Below are 16778 nucleotides of genomic sequence, written 5' to 3' on the forward strand. Positions count from 1 at the left end.
GCGCGCATAACAAGGGACCAAGTAAGTGTGCTTATACTTGGTGTAAGCACACTTTCTTCATTAGTCGCATGTTGACTGCAAAGCTGTCAAGACGCCTAAATGCGCGATCAAAAAGTGCCAAAATAATACGTTAACGACGCAGAAAAGAGATGGTGTGACTTACCACCGGTAAGTTAATTTTATTTGCGTAAGATAACATGCGAAAAAGTGTAAAATATTTAGTAAAACCATTGAAAACACTAGGAATATCTAAAATTATTTACAATGTTCCCATTCCTTTCTCTCACGCACATCGGAAAGAGACAGATGGAAGGGCGCGTCACGAATGTCGGAAAAACAAAACTGTGGAGTAGCTTTTTTTTGTTCAATGTAAAATCTATTGGCCATTATTGTATCACATTTATTTTATTACTAGCTGTGCCCGCGACTTCGTTCGCGTGGAATAGCTCTCAGCGCGCTTTATATAGCCACGGACGCTCAGGCGCGAGGCGTGTATCTGTACGTTAAAAATGTTCGCCGTGATTCTTTAAATTGACATAACTTTTTTATTTATGAACCGATTGACATGAAATAAACACTAAATGTTAAGTGAAGCTTACTACAATATATTAGTGACAACCGTATCTAAATCGAATAAGCCGTTTCTGATATTAGCGTGCACAAACACACAGACAAACAGACAAAAAAAAATTAATTACAATTTCGGGTTCGGCATCGATAAAAAAAAAGTAGCAGGGGTTGTTATTATTAACAACCCCTGCTACTTTTTTTCATATATTTCCATTGTACAGACACCACTTTTCTACAATTTTATTATATGTATAGATAGATCTTTTGACGACCTCCAGTGCGCAGTGGTAACGCGGTGGATTTGTATGACGAGGGTCCCGGGTTCGATTCCCGGCTGGGCCGATTGAGATTTTCTTAATTGGTTTAGGTTGGCTGGTGGGAGGCCTTTGGCCATCTTGATTCAAGGCCCATCTTGAATCCGCCATTTTGGTTTTATTTTTCAGCTCCCTGTCAATTGGATGAAGTTCTGAGTGACATTTGTTCGAGCACCCCCCACCTATCTTCAATACCCTGGCCGTGCTCCTCACCGAAATCCTCAATCATCAGCTCTATCCATATTTTTCCTCCGAATCATTTTTTGTCCTCTATACGAAACCATCGGTAAAAAAAAACATACAAAATTTTACAGAAGAGGTGATCAAATGAGTCAGTCAGTCAGTCAGTCAGTCAGTGAATCAGCACGAGCAGAATAGTATATAGTATAGATATAGTATAATAGTTTCATATTTACAAAAACGAAAAATCTCTCAAAGAAATAACAAAAATTAATAGTGCTACACTACTCCATTCCATTTTTTGTTCAAGTTTGCTTCTAAAATCACCTTATTCAGCTTCGAGTGCAATAATCGATTTACATTGCGGCTTAATCACTGAGGTTAGTTTACAGGACTTGAATGTTAGCGGGAATGTATAAATGGAGCAGTTGAAGCTACATAGGGTGAATTTAGAAACGTGTGCCATGTTTGGGCTCTTGTGTTTGTATGCCACGATGTGTCCATGCTTAGAAAGTCATTGCATAGCAACAAATAATGAAAATTTCAAAATGGGTGCCATTAAAATTGAAAAGTGTTATTCCTCGTACGATGGCGCGGAACCCTCCGTGCGCGAATCCGATTCACACTTGACCGGTTTTTCAAAGTTTCTATTTGCCTACTTTGTGAATATGAGGAATGAGATTTGAGAGACTGCTGTACACAATGTGATTATGATTATTGTATAAACAGAAATTATCGTTAATAAATTGATAGTCATACAGACATTTTGATGTCCATTTATTTTAGTTTTAGGATTAAGTTTCTTAAAAATATCTCAACGGGAAATTCATTGAGGATGATCATAATTAGTGCCTGCTTATCTTGAACATTAATCATAGTTCCCCATTGAGATACTATTATTATTACAGATCCGCGTCACGAAAGTTGAAACTGCACACTATGAATGTGTAAATGCACCTTTAGCAGGAGCTGTCCAGCTGTGCCCTAATAAAATGAATTGGGTATTAGTTCATGATGTCATGAGCGTGGTGGACTGCTTCGTACTGTGTACCACACTACATGATACCAGCGTATAGTGCATACATTTTGAGATCTCTTCCGCTAATTTAACTCATCAAGTGTAATGTCAAAAGTACGATTTTAGTCCATAATATAAAGGTAAACCGTACTTTGACATGACAGTTGACACAGAGCTAAAATGATGAGTGAGATCTCAAAATGTATGCATTATAATTGATACTTCATGCAGCTTTTCCAACTTTCGTGACGCGTAGTTAGTTTTATTGTAAATAATGTATGAAATGGACTTTGTCTTATTTATTAGTTGTAAACTGCTTAAAACTATTGATATGCACAATTAACAGAAATTAACATTATGATACCACAATACAAAAATTTTACGCTGTTCCGATATTGGTACTTAATCAAAGTTGAATCGAGAAACTTCCTTTATGGAAAAAGTCTGTTAAAAAGTTTAAGTTTTCATGAATTTCAGAATAACGTCAAAATAGGAAAGAACTGAAATCGACCAGCCAAAGATTATTTTACTGGTCACTGCTGAGCACTTATCGGTTGTTTTATTTTCTCATTTTCTCACAGAAACTGCACGTCATACTAAGATAGTGTCGTATTTCGCTCATTTAAGTAAATGTAAAAGAATTGCATTCGGAAATGAATAAATATTTCTGTGTCAGAATAGAGGGTAGAATAGCAACAAAATGCATCACTTTTCGATTGCCATGTTTCATTTAAGTAAATTAAAATACAAAGAAACTTGTTTGGAAACAAATATTTTTTTTAAAGTAGAAGAAATTTTTCTAGACTATTATAGTCCGAAAAGAGGCTAAAATTCAAAATGCCTTACGTGTCTAGATTCAGCTACGCTCTTCGTGTAGTCTTCATATTTTTTTGGAAGTATTATAATTATTATTGAGCCACTGAATTTAGAATCATAATTCTGTTCTGCACTAAATGTGGCTAAACTATTATCACAGTAATATTGCTTGTTGTCAGTTGGTTAATATTTATGTGTGTGTATTTATGTCTACATTAAGTTGTGTTAACTTACCTTTTTATTTATTAACCCCCGACCCAAAAAGAGGGGTGTTATAAGTTTGACGTGTGTATCTGTCTGTGGCATCGTAGCTCCTAAACTAATGAACCGATTTTAATTTAGTTTTTTTTGTTTGAAAGGTGGCTTGATCGAGTGTTCTTAGCTATAATCTAAGAAAATCGGTTTAGCTGTTTGAAAGTTATCAGCTCTTAAGTTATCAGCTCTTTTCTAGTTACTGTAACTTTCACTTGTCGGAGGTGTTATAAATTTTTAATTTACACTTGTATTCAATTTGTTTCATGTAATCCACGGTGAAGAAATTCTTCTGAGATGTATTTTAACAAAAATAATGAAAACCGTGCTAGTGGTAGATAGAGATAGAAATAATAATAATTATCTGTTATTACTTGTGATTTCTTTGTAATACTTTGTGTGTAATCATTGAGGGTTATTTTCCTATATATACTGCATTAAATTTAATATTCTTTGTCACATCAAAAGAGTTGAATGTAAACAATAAATTGACTATTTTATAAAAGGTTTTTATTTTAACAGCATGCAAACAGTCTAATCAAACCTTAATCACAAACACAAGGCACTAAATAAAATAAATTAAGATTGTTAACCTAATCGCTATCACTTTCCGAAAGCTCGGCCCTTTCTTTAGGTACTGGAAGCTTCCTTTTAGTCTTTTTCGTTTTACGGTCTATTTTTGTTTTTCGGAAAAGTTCTATAGCCTTTAACTTATTTTCCAATAAGTGCTGTTTATCCTTCTCCCTCTGTGGAATGATTTCCTGATATCGTCCACTTTTTTGAACATTGATATCAAAGACTTTTTCAGAATCATTTACAACTGTCGATTTAACAACTTGATCAATATTTTTTAATTCATCTTCATGTTTTGTTATTTTTGAAGGACTTGCTTCATGGGAATCTTTTGTTTTAGTTTTCCTTTTCCGTTTAGTTTTTTGTTTATCATTAATTATCTCAGTGTTATCATTTTCCTTCATTAAAGATCCTTCGGGCCCCATTTTCTGCACTGCAGCTTTTACTCTTTTACTCATTTGATCTTCCAATGATTGGAATTCTAATTTTCTTTTAAAGTAATCGTAAACAGTTTTCTGATTTTTACGATCAAGCAGCCTCTTCAAGACAGGCTTTATTATTTCATCTAATTTGTTTTGGGACCAGCCGAATTTTGCTTTTGTGTAATCCCTTAATATTGTTATATCTAGTTCTCCCCAAGTGAATTTTTCTTCACTTCTTTCAATATTTGGCTCCATGTATGCCTGAACAACCTGTAAAAAATATATTATCATGAAATCTATTCATATTTATTATTTTTTGGAAATTCTGATACATATAAACGACTAATGGTACTTACTCGTACACTAGGAAAATCATCAGTGAGATTAACATTTTTGAGTTTCTTTTTCAGACTAACATTATCGGTTCGTTTTCCCGCCTTTACCCATTTCTTAAACTCCTGTAACCCAGTAACCAATTCTTGGTATAAAGTCTGCTTAGATTGTTCACTCGATAATTTCTTCTTGTTAAATGGAAATGAAGCTAGAATCTCTAAAGCAGTAACTGGACCAACGCCTGATACTCCTGTCGTATAATCACTTCCCACCAGAAGGGCCAAGAGCACTAACTGCTCTCGACTTAGGTCTATAAAAGGAATAAAGTTAATTTAATAAAAAACAAGATAACATAATTACAATCTAGATTTTTTAAGTAATGTAACTAAAAACTTACTAAAAGATTTTTCTATTCTCTCGCTTAGAAATTGAAGCACATGCTTTTTTTGATTAAAGAAATTTTTATAAACAGTTTTGCCTCCAAATAACCAAATGTCGCTGTCATCTGTAATAGTGCCGTCTGTTAATTTTGCGTTTTCAAGAAATGCGCATTGGGCTTCTGCCTCCATTGGAGCAACTATGTAAGGGATGCCAAAAATTCGAAGTAATTCTTGAGCTTCTGTGGTCATTTGTTGAGTAATATTTCGACCGATACGATCTAAGCGCCCCTTCTCTTGTAGTAGGTCGTCTTCCTCATTTTCAATTTCCGACGCCAATGAGTTAAGTTTTTCAACTGTAAATACTTCCCTATTTGATTTCTCACTGATTTCTGTAATTTTGTTTAAATTAATTTTAGATGGCAGTTCCTTTTCCTGATTTTCATTTTGTAATGTATCATTGGAGGGCTCGGGTGTCTCGTCGATTATTTGTTTATCGATTGATATATCCTTATTGATAACCGTCACTTTATGTTGCGATATTTCAACCGGTTTTATAGCTTTTTGCTCTATTTCTTTGCTCTTAGTTATATTATGCTCCAATTCTAAATCTTCAGAAGATTCAGAAATTTTAAGTGATTTTTCGCTTTTTACGGAACTATTGCAAGAATTTGAAAGTAAATTAAGTTTTTTATCCTTATTCTCAAATATGTCTGCAAAAATATCATCTTCCACTTCCTTACCCATGTTCAATGTTAGCTGTATAGCAGTTTTCCGTAGTTTCTCTTCATTATCAGACACTTCCTCAAAATCATCCTCACTAGTCGATTCAGTTTCTAGATCTACTTTTGGAATAGGTTGTTGTAATGGTGGATTGTGGTCCTCTTTATCCTCCAAACTTGTTTCAAGTGAAATAATGTCATCATCTGTGGAACTATCAACAATCACTACTGACTGTTGAGTAGCGTTCATATTAATAAGATTATCATTTTCGCTTTGCGTAACTAAATCTTTGTTCTCGAGTTTATCTGTAACATTCTTTTCTACAGCTATCAATTGAGTTTCTTCCTTGGTGTTCGTTGTATCCACTTTATTTACGCTTTTCCGAACGATTTCTTCGTCGCTTGAAGTTAATTCTATATTGTCCTCAATTATTGTTTTTTCTTGATTAAGTTCTTCAATTATATCATCAATTTTTGGTTCTTTTGATTTATTTTTTACTTTTTGTTTTGAAGTAACAATGTTATCTATGGCTTTATGTGTAAAATCACTGTACTGCATAATGTATGCTTTAGCAGATGACATATTGTCTGGCTGCTGAAACCCATCGTCATCTTCATCATCACTATAATCAGAATCTGTTAAAACTGACGTCCACGAATCGTCTGTTTTTGATGCGCACGCACTTGTATCAGCCTCATCAACACATTCTAAAGACATTTTGATGGCTTTTTGTAGATCATCTTCTAGTTCATCTTGATTTGAAGATGTTTTTGCTTGATCTGTAGAAGTACCTGGTTGATCATTTAATTTTGCAGCTACTGTTTCTTTTTTCTTGGCAGCCTCTAAAGCCTGCTTGACATTACTGATAAGTAAATATCTTGTTGTATTATTTGACGCAATTCTTCGACTAGGTAGGCTATCCAGCTTTGTATCTATGCCTTCTTCATTAAGTAATGATTCTAGCTCAGTTAAGGACATTCCACCATCCCCCATTTCTTTTTCTGTTTCCTCCAAGCACTCCTGTAGTTTCCTTCTCTTCAGTAACCTTTGCATCTACCAAAATAGGATAAATCAGAACAAATCGTTCTATTCTAAAACAACAAAATGTTAGGGTTTGTAAAATTTGGTTAGTTCAGGACATAAGAAAAACTTATACTTACTTGAAAATTTGAGAAGTTATCACTTTTCTTGGGTAAAGTGTGAATTTTTCCCCAAGAGTTCATCTTTCTAGTTTCTTTAAGCTCTACCAGTAAATCATACTTATCTTTCAAAGGCATATTTTTAAACTTATCTGATTCAAGATCCACTGAATGTAAATCAACAGTGGATGCACTTGAATTCTCTTCATCATCTGATCTGAAACATTATTTTTGATGTCTCACCCTTTTAATTATTGTTAAGTTCATCTAACTACTCTACTTAAATTCATTCAAGGAGATACATACTCTGATTCCGATTCAGTATCTCTATCAGGTAATGCAGGTAACTTAAAAAGGTCATCGCTATCTTCAACAGGTTTATTTTTCTTTGGTGATATTTGTTTGCCCAACAAGGCACTGATTGCAGTCTTTTTTCCTAGCAAAAGAGCAATCTCCCTTTTTAGTTTTTCTGACTGAGAATTGTATCTTGATTTGTTGTCTTGACGTTTAGCCTCAAATCAAAACAAAATTAAAGTGTTAAAAATCCCAAACATGTTTTTCAGCATACAATGTGACTGCAATACTGCTGAAGAAATAATAAGTGCATGGTAAAGTAGGTTAGATTTATTGTTTAACCAAATATATTCATTAAACTAAATATAAGGTAAATTACACTGAACATTGGGAAGTTCATTGCATCTTGCAAGCATTTATAGAAGTTTAATATACATATCACTCACTCTAATAGTAAAAGAAAACATTGGGAGGGAACCTCAACCTGTATGTATAAGAGTTCTCCATAATGTTCTCAAAGGTGTGTGAAGTCTGCTAATCTGCATTTGGCCAGGGTGGTGCTCACTACTGAGCATGTGACTATGGGTTGGTGATAAAATCAAAACAAACACAATGGTGAACAAAAAAATTCTGTTAACTTACAATGGTTTCCTTTTTCAAATCCGGGAATGCACCATCAAAAACGAAAACTGGTTTGATCCTAAAATACAACAATTTGCAAAGTCGTTGAAACAACCCCATAAGATGTGCATTGGGTAAGGGGGCACCTTTTGCATCTTGATAGCCTTTCACCATCTGATGCAACCATATTGAAATATCTGTTTCAAAATAAAGCAGAGTTTAGTAAAGATATGTTAAGTTTTGGATAGATAGGTACCTTGTGTTTAATAAAGTTAGAACCTACCCACTGCCAAAACCTTGTTTTCCAAAGTCTCTACTGGGACGGGTTTGCCGGCGGGCTCAATTAGCCGCCACAGCCCAGTGACTCCCATCGCGTGTGATTAAATTCCAGAACTGATTTTTTGTTTAACTAATCTATATATCAGTGTACACTGTACATAACAAAGGTCGTTTCCCACGAGATCTCCGGTCAATCGACGGTCTCTTCCTCACACATTGCAACCTTTTCGGTCCGTGAACTCGACTTATTTATCACGCACACAATAACAATACGAAATGATCTCTGCTACTGGCGCATGCATTGATGTGTTCGGTTCACTATATACATACAACAATAGGTATCAAATGTTTTACTACACCGAGACGCCCACTCTTTCCCACACTTTATTTTCTCACGCCCCATGCGTAACCCCACATCCTACGACCGGCTGTCTGTCAGTCGGCGTGCCGCAGTCGACCGAACTCGCATTATCCACTCGATTATTCGCGCGCGATTTACTTATCGACATTCGACAACTCAAGTCGACAACACTTGCACATCCCTCGGTGTCTATGGCGCTCGTTGACAGTTCATATTTTTAGCGTTTCAGCGTTGTCGTTTATACTCGAATAAACATTAGTTTTATCATTCTTTCATATGAAACGATACAGATATTTAACATTGTAAATAACTAGTAAACAATAAATGCTCATAAGTAATTTATCTACAAAAATGCGGTTATGAGGCAACTGGATTAGATTCTGAAAATTCTCCCGTCAAACAGGTGTTATTGAATGAATGTGTGCTACAGTTCCCATCGTAATTATTTATTTATGGTGTTGTGAATAATACAAGTGTATCGATCAAAGTAACGGAGGGTATCCAATAGCAAGGAGCTTGTATAGTTACGTGGAGGCCTAGAACGAGCGAACTCGTTGGGTGATAAGGAAGACGCCAACAGCTACAATTCTTGTTTACACTATGTACCCCAGCAGGAAAATCTGCGTTCTCTTCAGATAAGAATGTAGAGGTGGCACCATGCCCGAAGGTCATCACAGGTTACACATTATGATATTGGAATCGAGGTGAGAGTGCGCCGTGGCGAGCATGCCGCACCAGTACGGCGCGGGCGCGGGCGGCATGGGCGGGGGCCCGCCGTCGCCGCCGCCGCAGCACGGCGCGCTGTACCCGCGCTACGCCGCCGCCGCGGGCCCCGGCGCCGGCGCCTACCGCCCCGAGGAGCGCAGGCTCACACGCGAAGCCATGGAGCGCTACTTGCGCGACCGCTCCGACATGGTGGTAGTCATCCTCCACGCCAAAGTTGCTCAGAAGTCATACGGTAACGAGAAGCGGTTCTTCTGCCCTCCTCCTTGTATATATTTATTCGGCGACGGCTGGCGACTGCGACGCGAGCGTATGCTGCGCGAAGGCGAAACGGAGCAGGCCTCCCAGCTGTGTGCGTTCATAGGAATAGGCAACTCTGACCAGGACATGCAGCAGCTAGATTTAAACAATGGAAAGCAATACTGTGCCGCCAAAACCTTGTACATATCAGACTCGGACAAGCGTAAACATTTTATGCTCTCCGTTAAAATGTTCTATGGCAACGGTCATGACATTGGTATATTTAATAGTAAAAGAATAAAAGTTATATCTAAGCCTTCTAAGAAGAAACAGTCATTGAAAAATGCAGATTTATGTATCGCTAGTGGAACTAAGGTAGCTTTATTTAATAGATTGAGGTCACAAACTGTGTCAACAAGGTACCTCCATGTTGAGAATGGCAATTTTCATGCATCTTCCACACAGTGGGGCGCATTCACAATACACTTGTTAGATGACAATGAGAGTGAGTCAGAGGAGTTTGCAGTGAGGGATGGATATGTCCACTACGGGTCCACTGTGAAGCTTGTGTGCTCTGTGACAGGCATGGCTCTACCAAGACTGATAATAAGGAAGGTAAATAGTTTTGAATTTTATTTTATGGAATCAATAATAAAAACTAACCATTTCTCTTCATGCAATACCTAGTGTCAAATGGCTTAACACAATATTACTACCACATAATATGTTACTGTAAATCATGACTAAAATCTAGAGAAGTATTGAAGTAGGTTTGTTTTGTATATGAAAAACTTTAACTAAAATAGAAATTGAGAAAAGGAAAAACAAAATTGAGATGTTTTATAACTTCAATTTAATGTTTTAATCTATACACATAAAAATACTTGTCTTGACTGTCTGACTGATCAATCAATGTACAGCATATACTTGGGGTTAGAAACTTGAAATCTTGACATTAGGTTTCTTTGATGATTAGATTTTTTTTGTGAAATTCCACCCCCAAGGAGGTTAAATAGGGGTTGAAACTTTATATGAAAGTGTTATTATTCAAGTTATATCCATATTCACTGATTCTAAAAAATTCCACTTGAACAAAGAAGGGGTGGGTCAGCTAGTATTTTATAAAAAAGATTTTATATAAAAGTGATATGTTCAAGGCCTATAGTTACATTGCAAAGGACATATAAAGCAGCATCCCACATGGTATGAAATTCCACTACGCTACACTAGAGATTCCACAAAAGCATATTAACAAATGCTGTAAAAAATCCTGCTTACGGTATTCCCTTCTGTTGGACCCTAGCTTTAATTTCTAAACTTCTGGTCACAGGTTGACAAGCAAATGGCTCTCCTAGAAGCAGATGACCCTGTATCCCAGCTCCACAAATGTGCATTCTACATGAAAGACACTGAGCGCATGTACTTGTGTCTCTCTCAAGAGAGGATCATACAGTTCCAAGCCACCCCGTGCCCCAAAGAACAGAATAAAGAGATGATCAATGATGGAGCCTGCTGGACAATCATATCTACTGATAAGGCTGAATATCAATTTTACGAAGGAATGGGTCCTGTCAGGTAAGATTATGAACTTAAGAGCCATTACGTTGCCCAGCAACTTGGTTGACAACGATTGTTAGAATCTGTTATTTATATGGAAGTTGCAACAGTGGCCACAACTTTGTGCTGTTATGTCGGGGTGTCTCGGTGCTCATGATGAACAAACACAAAGTTTGATAAACAACCCTTTTATTTCAATGTCTGCTTACACTTAGTCACTTGAGTACTTGGATTATACTACTCGCGGAACCCTAGTGAAAGGTCTATTGTCCAGTCTTTGTCTGAGGTCCAACCGGCAGGAAAAAACCGGGTCCGAAGTTGGGGCAGATAGGACTGAAGAATTGAGAACTAAATTATTTAGTCCAAATGTATCGTTTTTATAGGCCCCATACTGCTGATTGATGATTTATTATTGGTGTCAATTTGGAAATAGCAAGTCAGCAATATGTGGCCTAGGCTAGGGTTATAACAAATCACATACGCAGCAATTTTCATATAAATAACAGATTCTAACGGTCGCTGTCAACTGAGTTGCCAGGCGACTAGTCGACTTTGCGGAATGGCCCTAAATATTGCTACAGTTTGGGTAAAGTACAAAGAAATGTAGATGTTATAGAAATTGGTTGCTTCTGCGCACGTTTATACAGAATATTAGTAGTTTAAGGTCCCATTGTAAGGCAGGCATTATGTTATGGTTATGGTTAAACTTTAAGCAACAGTAAAAGGCAAAGTTAGGTACCAAAATCAGTATTCAACTTCATACCTCCATGATTTGGGTTAAAGGTAAAATTTTGGTCCAAAGTTTACAAACCCTGACTTGTGATCCATTTTGTTTTATAGGCATAATTATGTTGTAGTAAAATACTTATGTATTCGTGGATTTAGGTTTTAAGAATCCCATGGGAGCGGAGCTCTTTGATTTTTCGGGACGTAACAGTTTACACACAGATAGACACACTTTTGCGTTAATATACTATAGTAATGGATAGTACCTACTTATCAAAAGTAAATATTTATCTATGAAGAAAAATGCTAATATTTACATACTGATGCTAGATATTATAGTCAAACTACGTATTAGTCATAAATTGGGCGAGATCGTAGTACAATTGAGTAGCTTATTGGCATTCAAAATAAGAAAGATAAAATAAAATAATAAAACTTGTTTGAGAATAGTAATCCAATAAGAAACAGTTATACTCATCATAAGTCATAACTACTTAAATAGTACAGTTACAATGATTTGATAAAATATCTTTCTCATGTCATTATTGCAGTAAGTTGTTAGAATTGATAAAGTAATCATGGACTTACCGTGTACAAAAATAAACCCTATTTATATAAAAACGGAAGCAAGCTAAGTTTGATTAGCAAAATTAATAATCTAAAAATGAAATGATAACTTTATTTTTAGCAACCACACTATGTACTTCTGAGTCTACTTATAGACTAATTACTTATATTTCAAAGTGGTTTATATGTCGCAGGTATATTGTCAAAGCCGCGATATTACAATCTCACTAGTGATATTATAATTAAACGGTAGATTGTCAATTGACTTCATTTCTTACAATTTATCGGCCTGGTTTTAGTGACATTGTAATGTCACGTGGTCATTATAGTGACATTATAAAAAATCTAAGTATATTATGAGTGAAGTTGGCAGTGGGGGACGTCAAGCGTTCTGATTGGTCAAATTCTTTTCAACCATCGTTTTCAACATCGGAAACGGACCAATCAGAGGCGGCCTCATAATCTAACGATCAGTGAAATTGTGTATGTAGTGAAATACGTGAGTATAGCTGGTACATTGTATAATTAAAATGGAAATAACTGACGTTAATTTAAACATTAAAATACTATAAAATTATCTACGAGTATGTGAACGCAGAAAATGCGAGATGCTGCCTTATGCAAGTGAATTTGATATTTTATAGTGCTGGTTGTATGCAGTATGTTCCATTTGCTTAGACAAAGAAATTAACAAGTTTTGAAATTGGATAATATTAACAATTAACAATAATCGTAGAAATCATATAAATAAAATAAATAAATAATATTTTATTTCAGACCATCTTATACGTATTATCCATACCATACCATATTATACGTGTACGTATTACAAACTCAAGTCGTATTAGTTACTTAGTGTAAATACATCCACACTATATTAATGCTAAAGTGGATAATGGATGTATTTACTGCAGAATGTCTTAGTTCCACAAAAATTCTTTGTTATGAAGGAAGTAGCGCGACATCTATGCAAATTCGTCCTCTGTCTAGATTCTAAACTAGCTAGAGTATATCTGCCTATTTTATCTTCAGTTGTACCTATAGTTACATTAAAGTACTGGTTACTTGCTGTAATGACATCTAATGATGGGAATGAGGGAGGGAAGCTAGGACTACATTGCAATGGGGACGCGGTCAATTACCTACTCAGGAGGATATTCTATCGCGTATTCTTTTAATATGATGTTCAATTCAAGAAGAATTGCGAGCTAATCCAAAACGCTTCATTTGAAATAAGCCGTCTCAAATAGGCTAAATAATAAAATACTAGATGATACCCGTGACTTCGTCCGCGTGGATTTAGGTTTTTATAAATCCTGTGGGAACTGCTTTTCCGGGTAAAAAGTTGCCTATGTTTCAGGGGCGCAAGTACCTCTTCGCCAAATTTTATGTAAATCAGTTAAACTTTGAGAATGCCGTTATTTTCCGGGATAAAAATTAGCCTATTTAGGCTAAAATGTAATTTTTAAACCGTTGAGCTATTGAGGCTTAATTTATGAATTGTCAAATAAATCCACGAACATTTGTCTAGATCGCCCGTAACGCCAGTGCCTTTGGTCCACTCTCTGAATCTCAACGGCGGGGGAGACGTAGCAATGCTGGAGCTAGCTGGAGACAACTTCACGCCGTCCCTGCAAGTTTGGTTCGGAGACGTGGAGGCGGAGACCATGTACCGTTGTGCGGAGTCCATGCTCTGCGTCGTTCCCGACATCTCGCAGTTCAGGGGACAGTGGTTGTGGGTGCGGCAACCTACTCAGGTATGTATTTCTTAATTTATAGTGTTTTAGTCGCTTTTAAGCAGTTTTCTGGTTCTAGATTTCAAATGCCACCCTTTTTCGGTTTTTTTTTTTTAATCTCTTAGGGAGTAAGTATGAGATTCTTAAACTAAGTAATGTGTATTTATTTTATTTTGTTTTGTTATTTGTCTGCTGGGTTTTGAAGAACAGAACAGATAGAAGAGCTCTATTTAAGTAAATTTAATCCTTTGCAACTAATTGGTAATTTTCTTGTTCTATTTTTTAAATATAAACAAAAATATACGTCATGTATATATGTTTGTTTATATGCAAAAAATCAGACGTATTGATAAGGTTACTTTGAGAACTCAAACCACTTTATGGACTTAATTTTCCGGGATAAAAAGTAGCATATGGCCTTCTCAGGGATGCAAGCTATCTCTGTAACAAATTACGTCAACATTGGTTAAACGTATGGGCTGTGAAAAGGTAACAGAAAGAAAAACAGACACACTTTCACATTAATATAATAATTCATTATTAGTATGGAAGTCAGGGTTTTCCTCTGGTGGGAGGCTTCGGCCGTGGCTAGTTACCACCCTACTGGCAAAGCCGTGCCGCCCAGTGATTTAGCGTTCCGGTACGATGCCGTATAGAGACCAAAGGAGTATGGGACATGGGTTTAATAAAAACTGCCATACCCATTCCAGGTTAGCCCGCTTCCATCTTAGACTGCATCATCACATACCACCAGTTGAAAGGGCTAACTTGAATCTGAATAAAATAAAATAAAAAAGATGTTTTCTATCCTTTTCTATTTTCACTGTGGTTTCCGAGCTCTGCCATTGCTAACCTGTGCGTCATATAAAATATAAAATAAATAATAGAATCTTTCCCCCAGGTGCCAGTATCTCTGGTCAGAAACGACGGCATAATCTACGCGACTGGTCTAACCTTCACGTACACGCCGGAGCCAGGTCCTCGGCCAACGTGCCCGCCCGTCGATGACGTCATGCGACCAGAACACGCGTGGCACGATGCGCATAGACTGCCAGACGCGCTGCAATAGCGTGACAGGAAGTTGTCTGATGTACGGCCGAAAAAACAAGTGCGTGTATTTTTAGTTTCTGAGACGCATGTATTCAAAAAGACACTTAATACCAGTCCATAGATCAAGTGTCGATGCATGTACCTTTTTCCACGCGCATGCAAACTGTGGCATCAACTCCCATCGGCGCTGTTCTCACCAGATTACAACATGGGTTTATTCAAAGAGGCGGACCAAAACATTCCTGAAAGGCCGGCAACGCATCGGCGGTACTTCGACGCTGCAAATGTTCATATGCAGCGGTAATCACTTAACACCAGGTGGCCCGCCTGCTCGTTTGCTCGCTATTTTTCGTTTTAAAAAAATGTATACCATCGCGGCACCGAGTTGAAGATCTAGCTTTGACGTCAATAAGTGTCGCTGTAGCTGTCATAGCTCAAAATTTCTTGTCTCGTAGATGCTCTCGATACTGTCGATATTTGTGTCGAGTATCAGTATCCAAGTATTCCAGTATTGAATTAAAACTAAACGCGCGCGGGATTCCATTTTGAAGATGAGTCTGGTCATTAATCGGGTTTTATCGTAAACATCAAGTAGTATTCGTAAGTAATAAATAGAACTTACTACTAAATAGGTAATAAACCTATAGCGCTATCTACTTGGTACTTATCGATAAAATATGGCGTCCTCAAAACAGCTGCTCTGTTTGGCGATCAAGTAATATGGTGTAAGTAATGTTCGCATTACTTACGTCCATTTTTAAAAAAGATCCTCAAATCGCACCCAAAATTTATCTTCAAAATGTATGATCTGTTTTGATAAATACCAACATTGCTACTTGTAACTAATCGACCGATTACATATTATGACCGATAGATTGATTATTATTATTTTCGGCCGTTTTAGTGAGTAGTGACTGAATGTCATGTACGTGCAGAAGGGAAATGAATTATTTGTGTAGGTAAAATCCGATATATTATCCGTCTTATTCCGATTTTTTACTGCGATGACATACTACGCATACTTTGTCATGTCCCGACCACATTAACGGCCAACAACACGATGTTCAACGGCGTTTCCCGCTAAACGTAGATGTAGCCACGATCAACGTACAACGGCATTCACAATGCCGTTTAGCGTTAGACGATTTTAACCCCAATTCAATTGGTATAAGAACATTATCCGTCGAGTGTGGCGTTGATTATTGCGATAATAATAGCGTTGTTGGGCATTGACGTTAATCTTATTGCCGCCGCAACATCATAACAATAATTTTATGGGGTTAAGGCACAACCTTCAGAGTGGAGTAGACCCGAGGCGCAGCGTCTTGTTTGATAACAACTCAAACTTATCTTTATTTCCTTTTGGCGGCGGGCGACAAAAATCGGCGCAGCGTGCCCTATCTTCTCAGGTTGAAATCTATAGAGCGCACTTTGATTTTGCTTAGACTTAAGTTTCAGTTAAAACGAGACAGATTTATGCCAGCGGTATAACGCTGTGTCGTTTTAACAGTGTCTTAAGTTTGAGCAAAGTCAAAGTGCACTCTATACACCTCAGACTCAGTGTCCGTGTTCTGTATTTAATCATAATAAGCGAATAAGGCCGAGATTGAGTTGTTATCGAACCTGTGAATTCACTGCAGTCCGTAGGTATGCCTTGCGCCTTATAAATACGCACTAATGACTATAAAGACCAAAGAAGATAGCAACTTGCTATTTAGGTGTCAAGACGTCTTTGAAGCAAAGCCAATTTGCCACTTTTTTCAACAAGAAAAAGACATGCGGCATAGAATATTTTGCCAAGGGATGAAATCTTATGATTTTTTCGATAGTGCCTAACGCCTGTTTGTGATAACATGTTCTTATTCGGTTATATTTACGCTTTACTTATTAAGGATTAACACATCGAT

The 16778-nt window shown here is 36.9% G+C and overlaps 2 protein-coding genes across 4 annotated transcripts; one reads left to right on the plus strand and one right to left on the minus strand.

Annotated features, from left to right (window-relative positions):
- Positions 1–3638: 3638 nt before the first annotated feature.
- Positions 3639–8331, minus strand: LOC123867984 (DNA excision repair protein ERCC-5 homolog). 3 transcript variants are annotated; one of them, XM_045910325.1, is made up of 7 exons: positions 7916–8331; positions 7654–7829; positions 7024–7229; positions 6739–6934; positions 4876–6631; positions 4502–4788; positions 3639–4415 (listed from the first exon to the last, which is right to left on the minus strand). In XM_045910325.1, exons 1-7 carry the CDS (start codon positions 8001–8003, stop codon positions 3744–3746), a joined length of 3381 nt encoding a protein of 1126 aa, XP_045766281.1. In that variant the 5' UTR covers positions 8004–8331; the 3' UTR covers positions 3639–3743. The 3 variants fall into 3 exon arrangements, with proteins under 3 accessions (XP_045766281.1, XP_045766289.1, XP_045766297.1); XM_045910333.1 differs by lacking the exons at positions 7654–7829; positions 7916–8331 and having other exon boundaries at positions 6739–6955; positions 7024–7148; XM_045910341.1 differs by lacking the exons at positions 7024–7229; positions 7654–7829; positions 7916–8331 and having other exon boundaries at positions 4876–6669; positions 6739–6818.
- A 171-nt stretch (positions 8332–8502) lies between these two features.
- LOC123868021 (suppressor of hairless protein) lies at positions 8503–15122 on the plus strand. The gene is made up of 4 exons (XM_045910353.1): positions 8503–9850; positions 10566–10810; positions 13617–13842; positions 14723–15122. Exons 1-4 carry the CDS (start codon positions 8999–9001, stop codon positions 14888–14890), a joined length of 1491 nt encoding a protein of 496 aa, XP_045766309.1. The 5' UTR covers positions 8503–8998; the 3' UTR covers positions 14891–15122.
- The last annotated feature ends 1656 nt before the right edge of the window (positions 15123–16778 follow it).

This window comes from Maniola jurtina, chromosome 1, assembly GCF_905333055.1.
Source record: "Maniola jurtina chromosome 1, ilManJurt1.1, whole genome shotgun sequence".
NCBI lineage: Eukaryota > Metazoa > Arthropoda > Insecta > Lepidoptera > Nymphalidae > Maniola > Maniola jurtina.

What these genes read in the sequence shown, in the direction of transcription:
- LOC123867984 (XM_045910325.1), bottom strand. Translation starts at nt 8,003, where the DNA reads ATGGGAGTCACTGGGCTGTGGCGGCTAATTGAGCCCGCCGGCAAACCC. An exon ending in AAACAAGGTTTTGGCAGTGG is followed by an intron (nt 7,830 to 7,915) that starts GTAGGTTCTAAC and finishes ATTTTGAAACAG; the next exon opens with ATATTTCAATATGGTTGCAT. An exon ending in ATGATTTTCCTAGTGTACGA is followed by an intron (nt 4,416 to 4,501) that starts GTAAGTACCATT and finishes TATTTTTTACAG; the next exon opens with GTTGTTCAGGCATACATGGA.
- LOC123868021 (XM_045910353.1), top strand. Translation starts at nt 8,999, where the DNA reads ATGCCGCACCAGTACGGCGCGGGCGCGGGCGGCATGGGCGGGGGCCCG. An exon ending in CAAGACTGATAATAAGGAAG is followed by an intron (nt 9,851 to 10,565) that starts GTAAATAGTTTT and finishes TTCTGGTCACAG; the next exon opens with GTTGACAAGCAAATGGCTCT. An exon ending in GAAGGAATGGGTCCTGTCAG is followed by an intron (nt 10,811 to 13,616) that starts GTAAGATTATGA and finishes ACATTTGTCTAG; the next exon opens with ATCGCCCGTAACGCCAGTGC.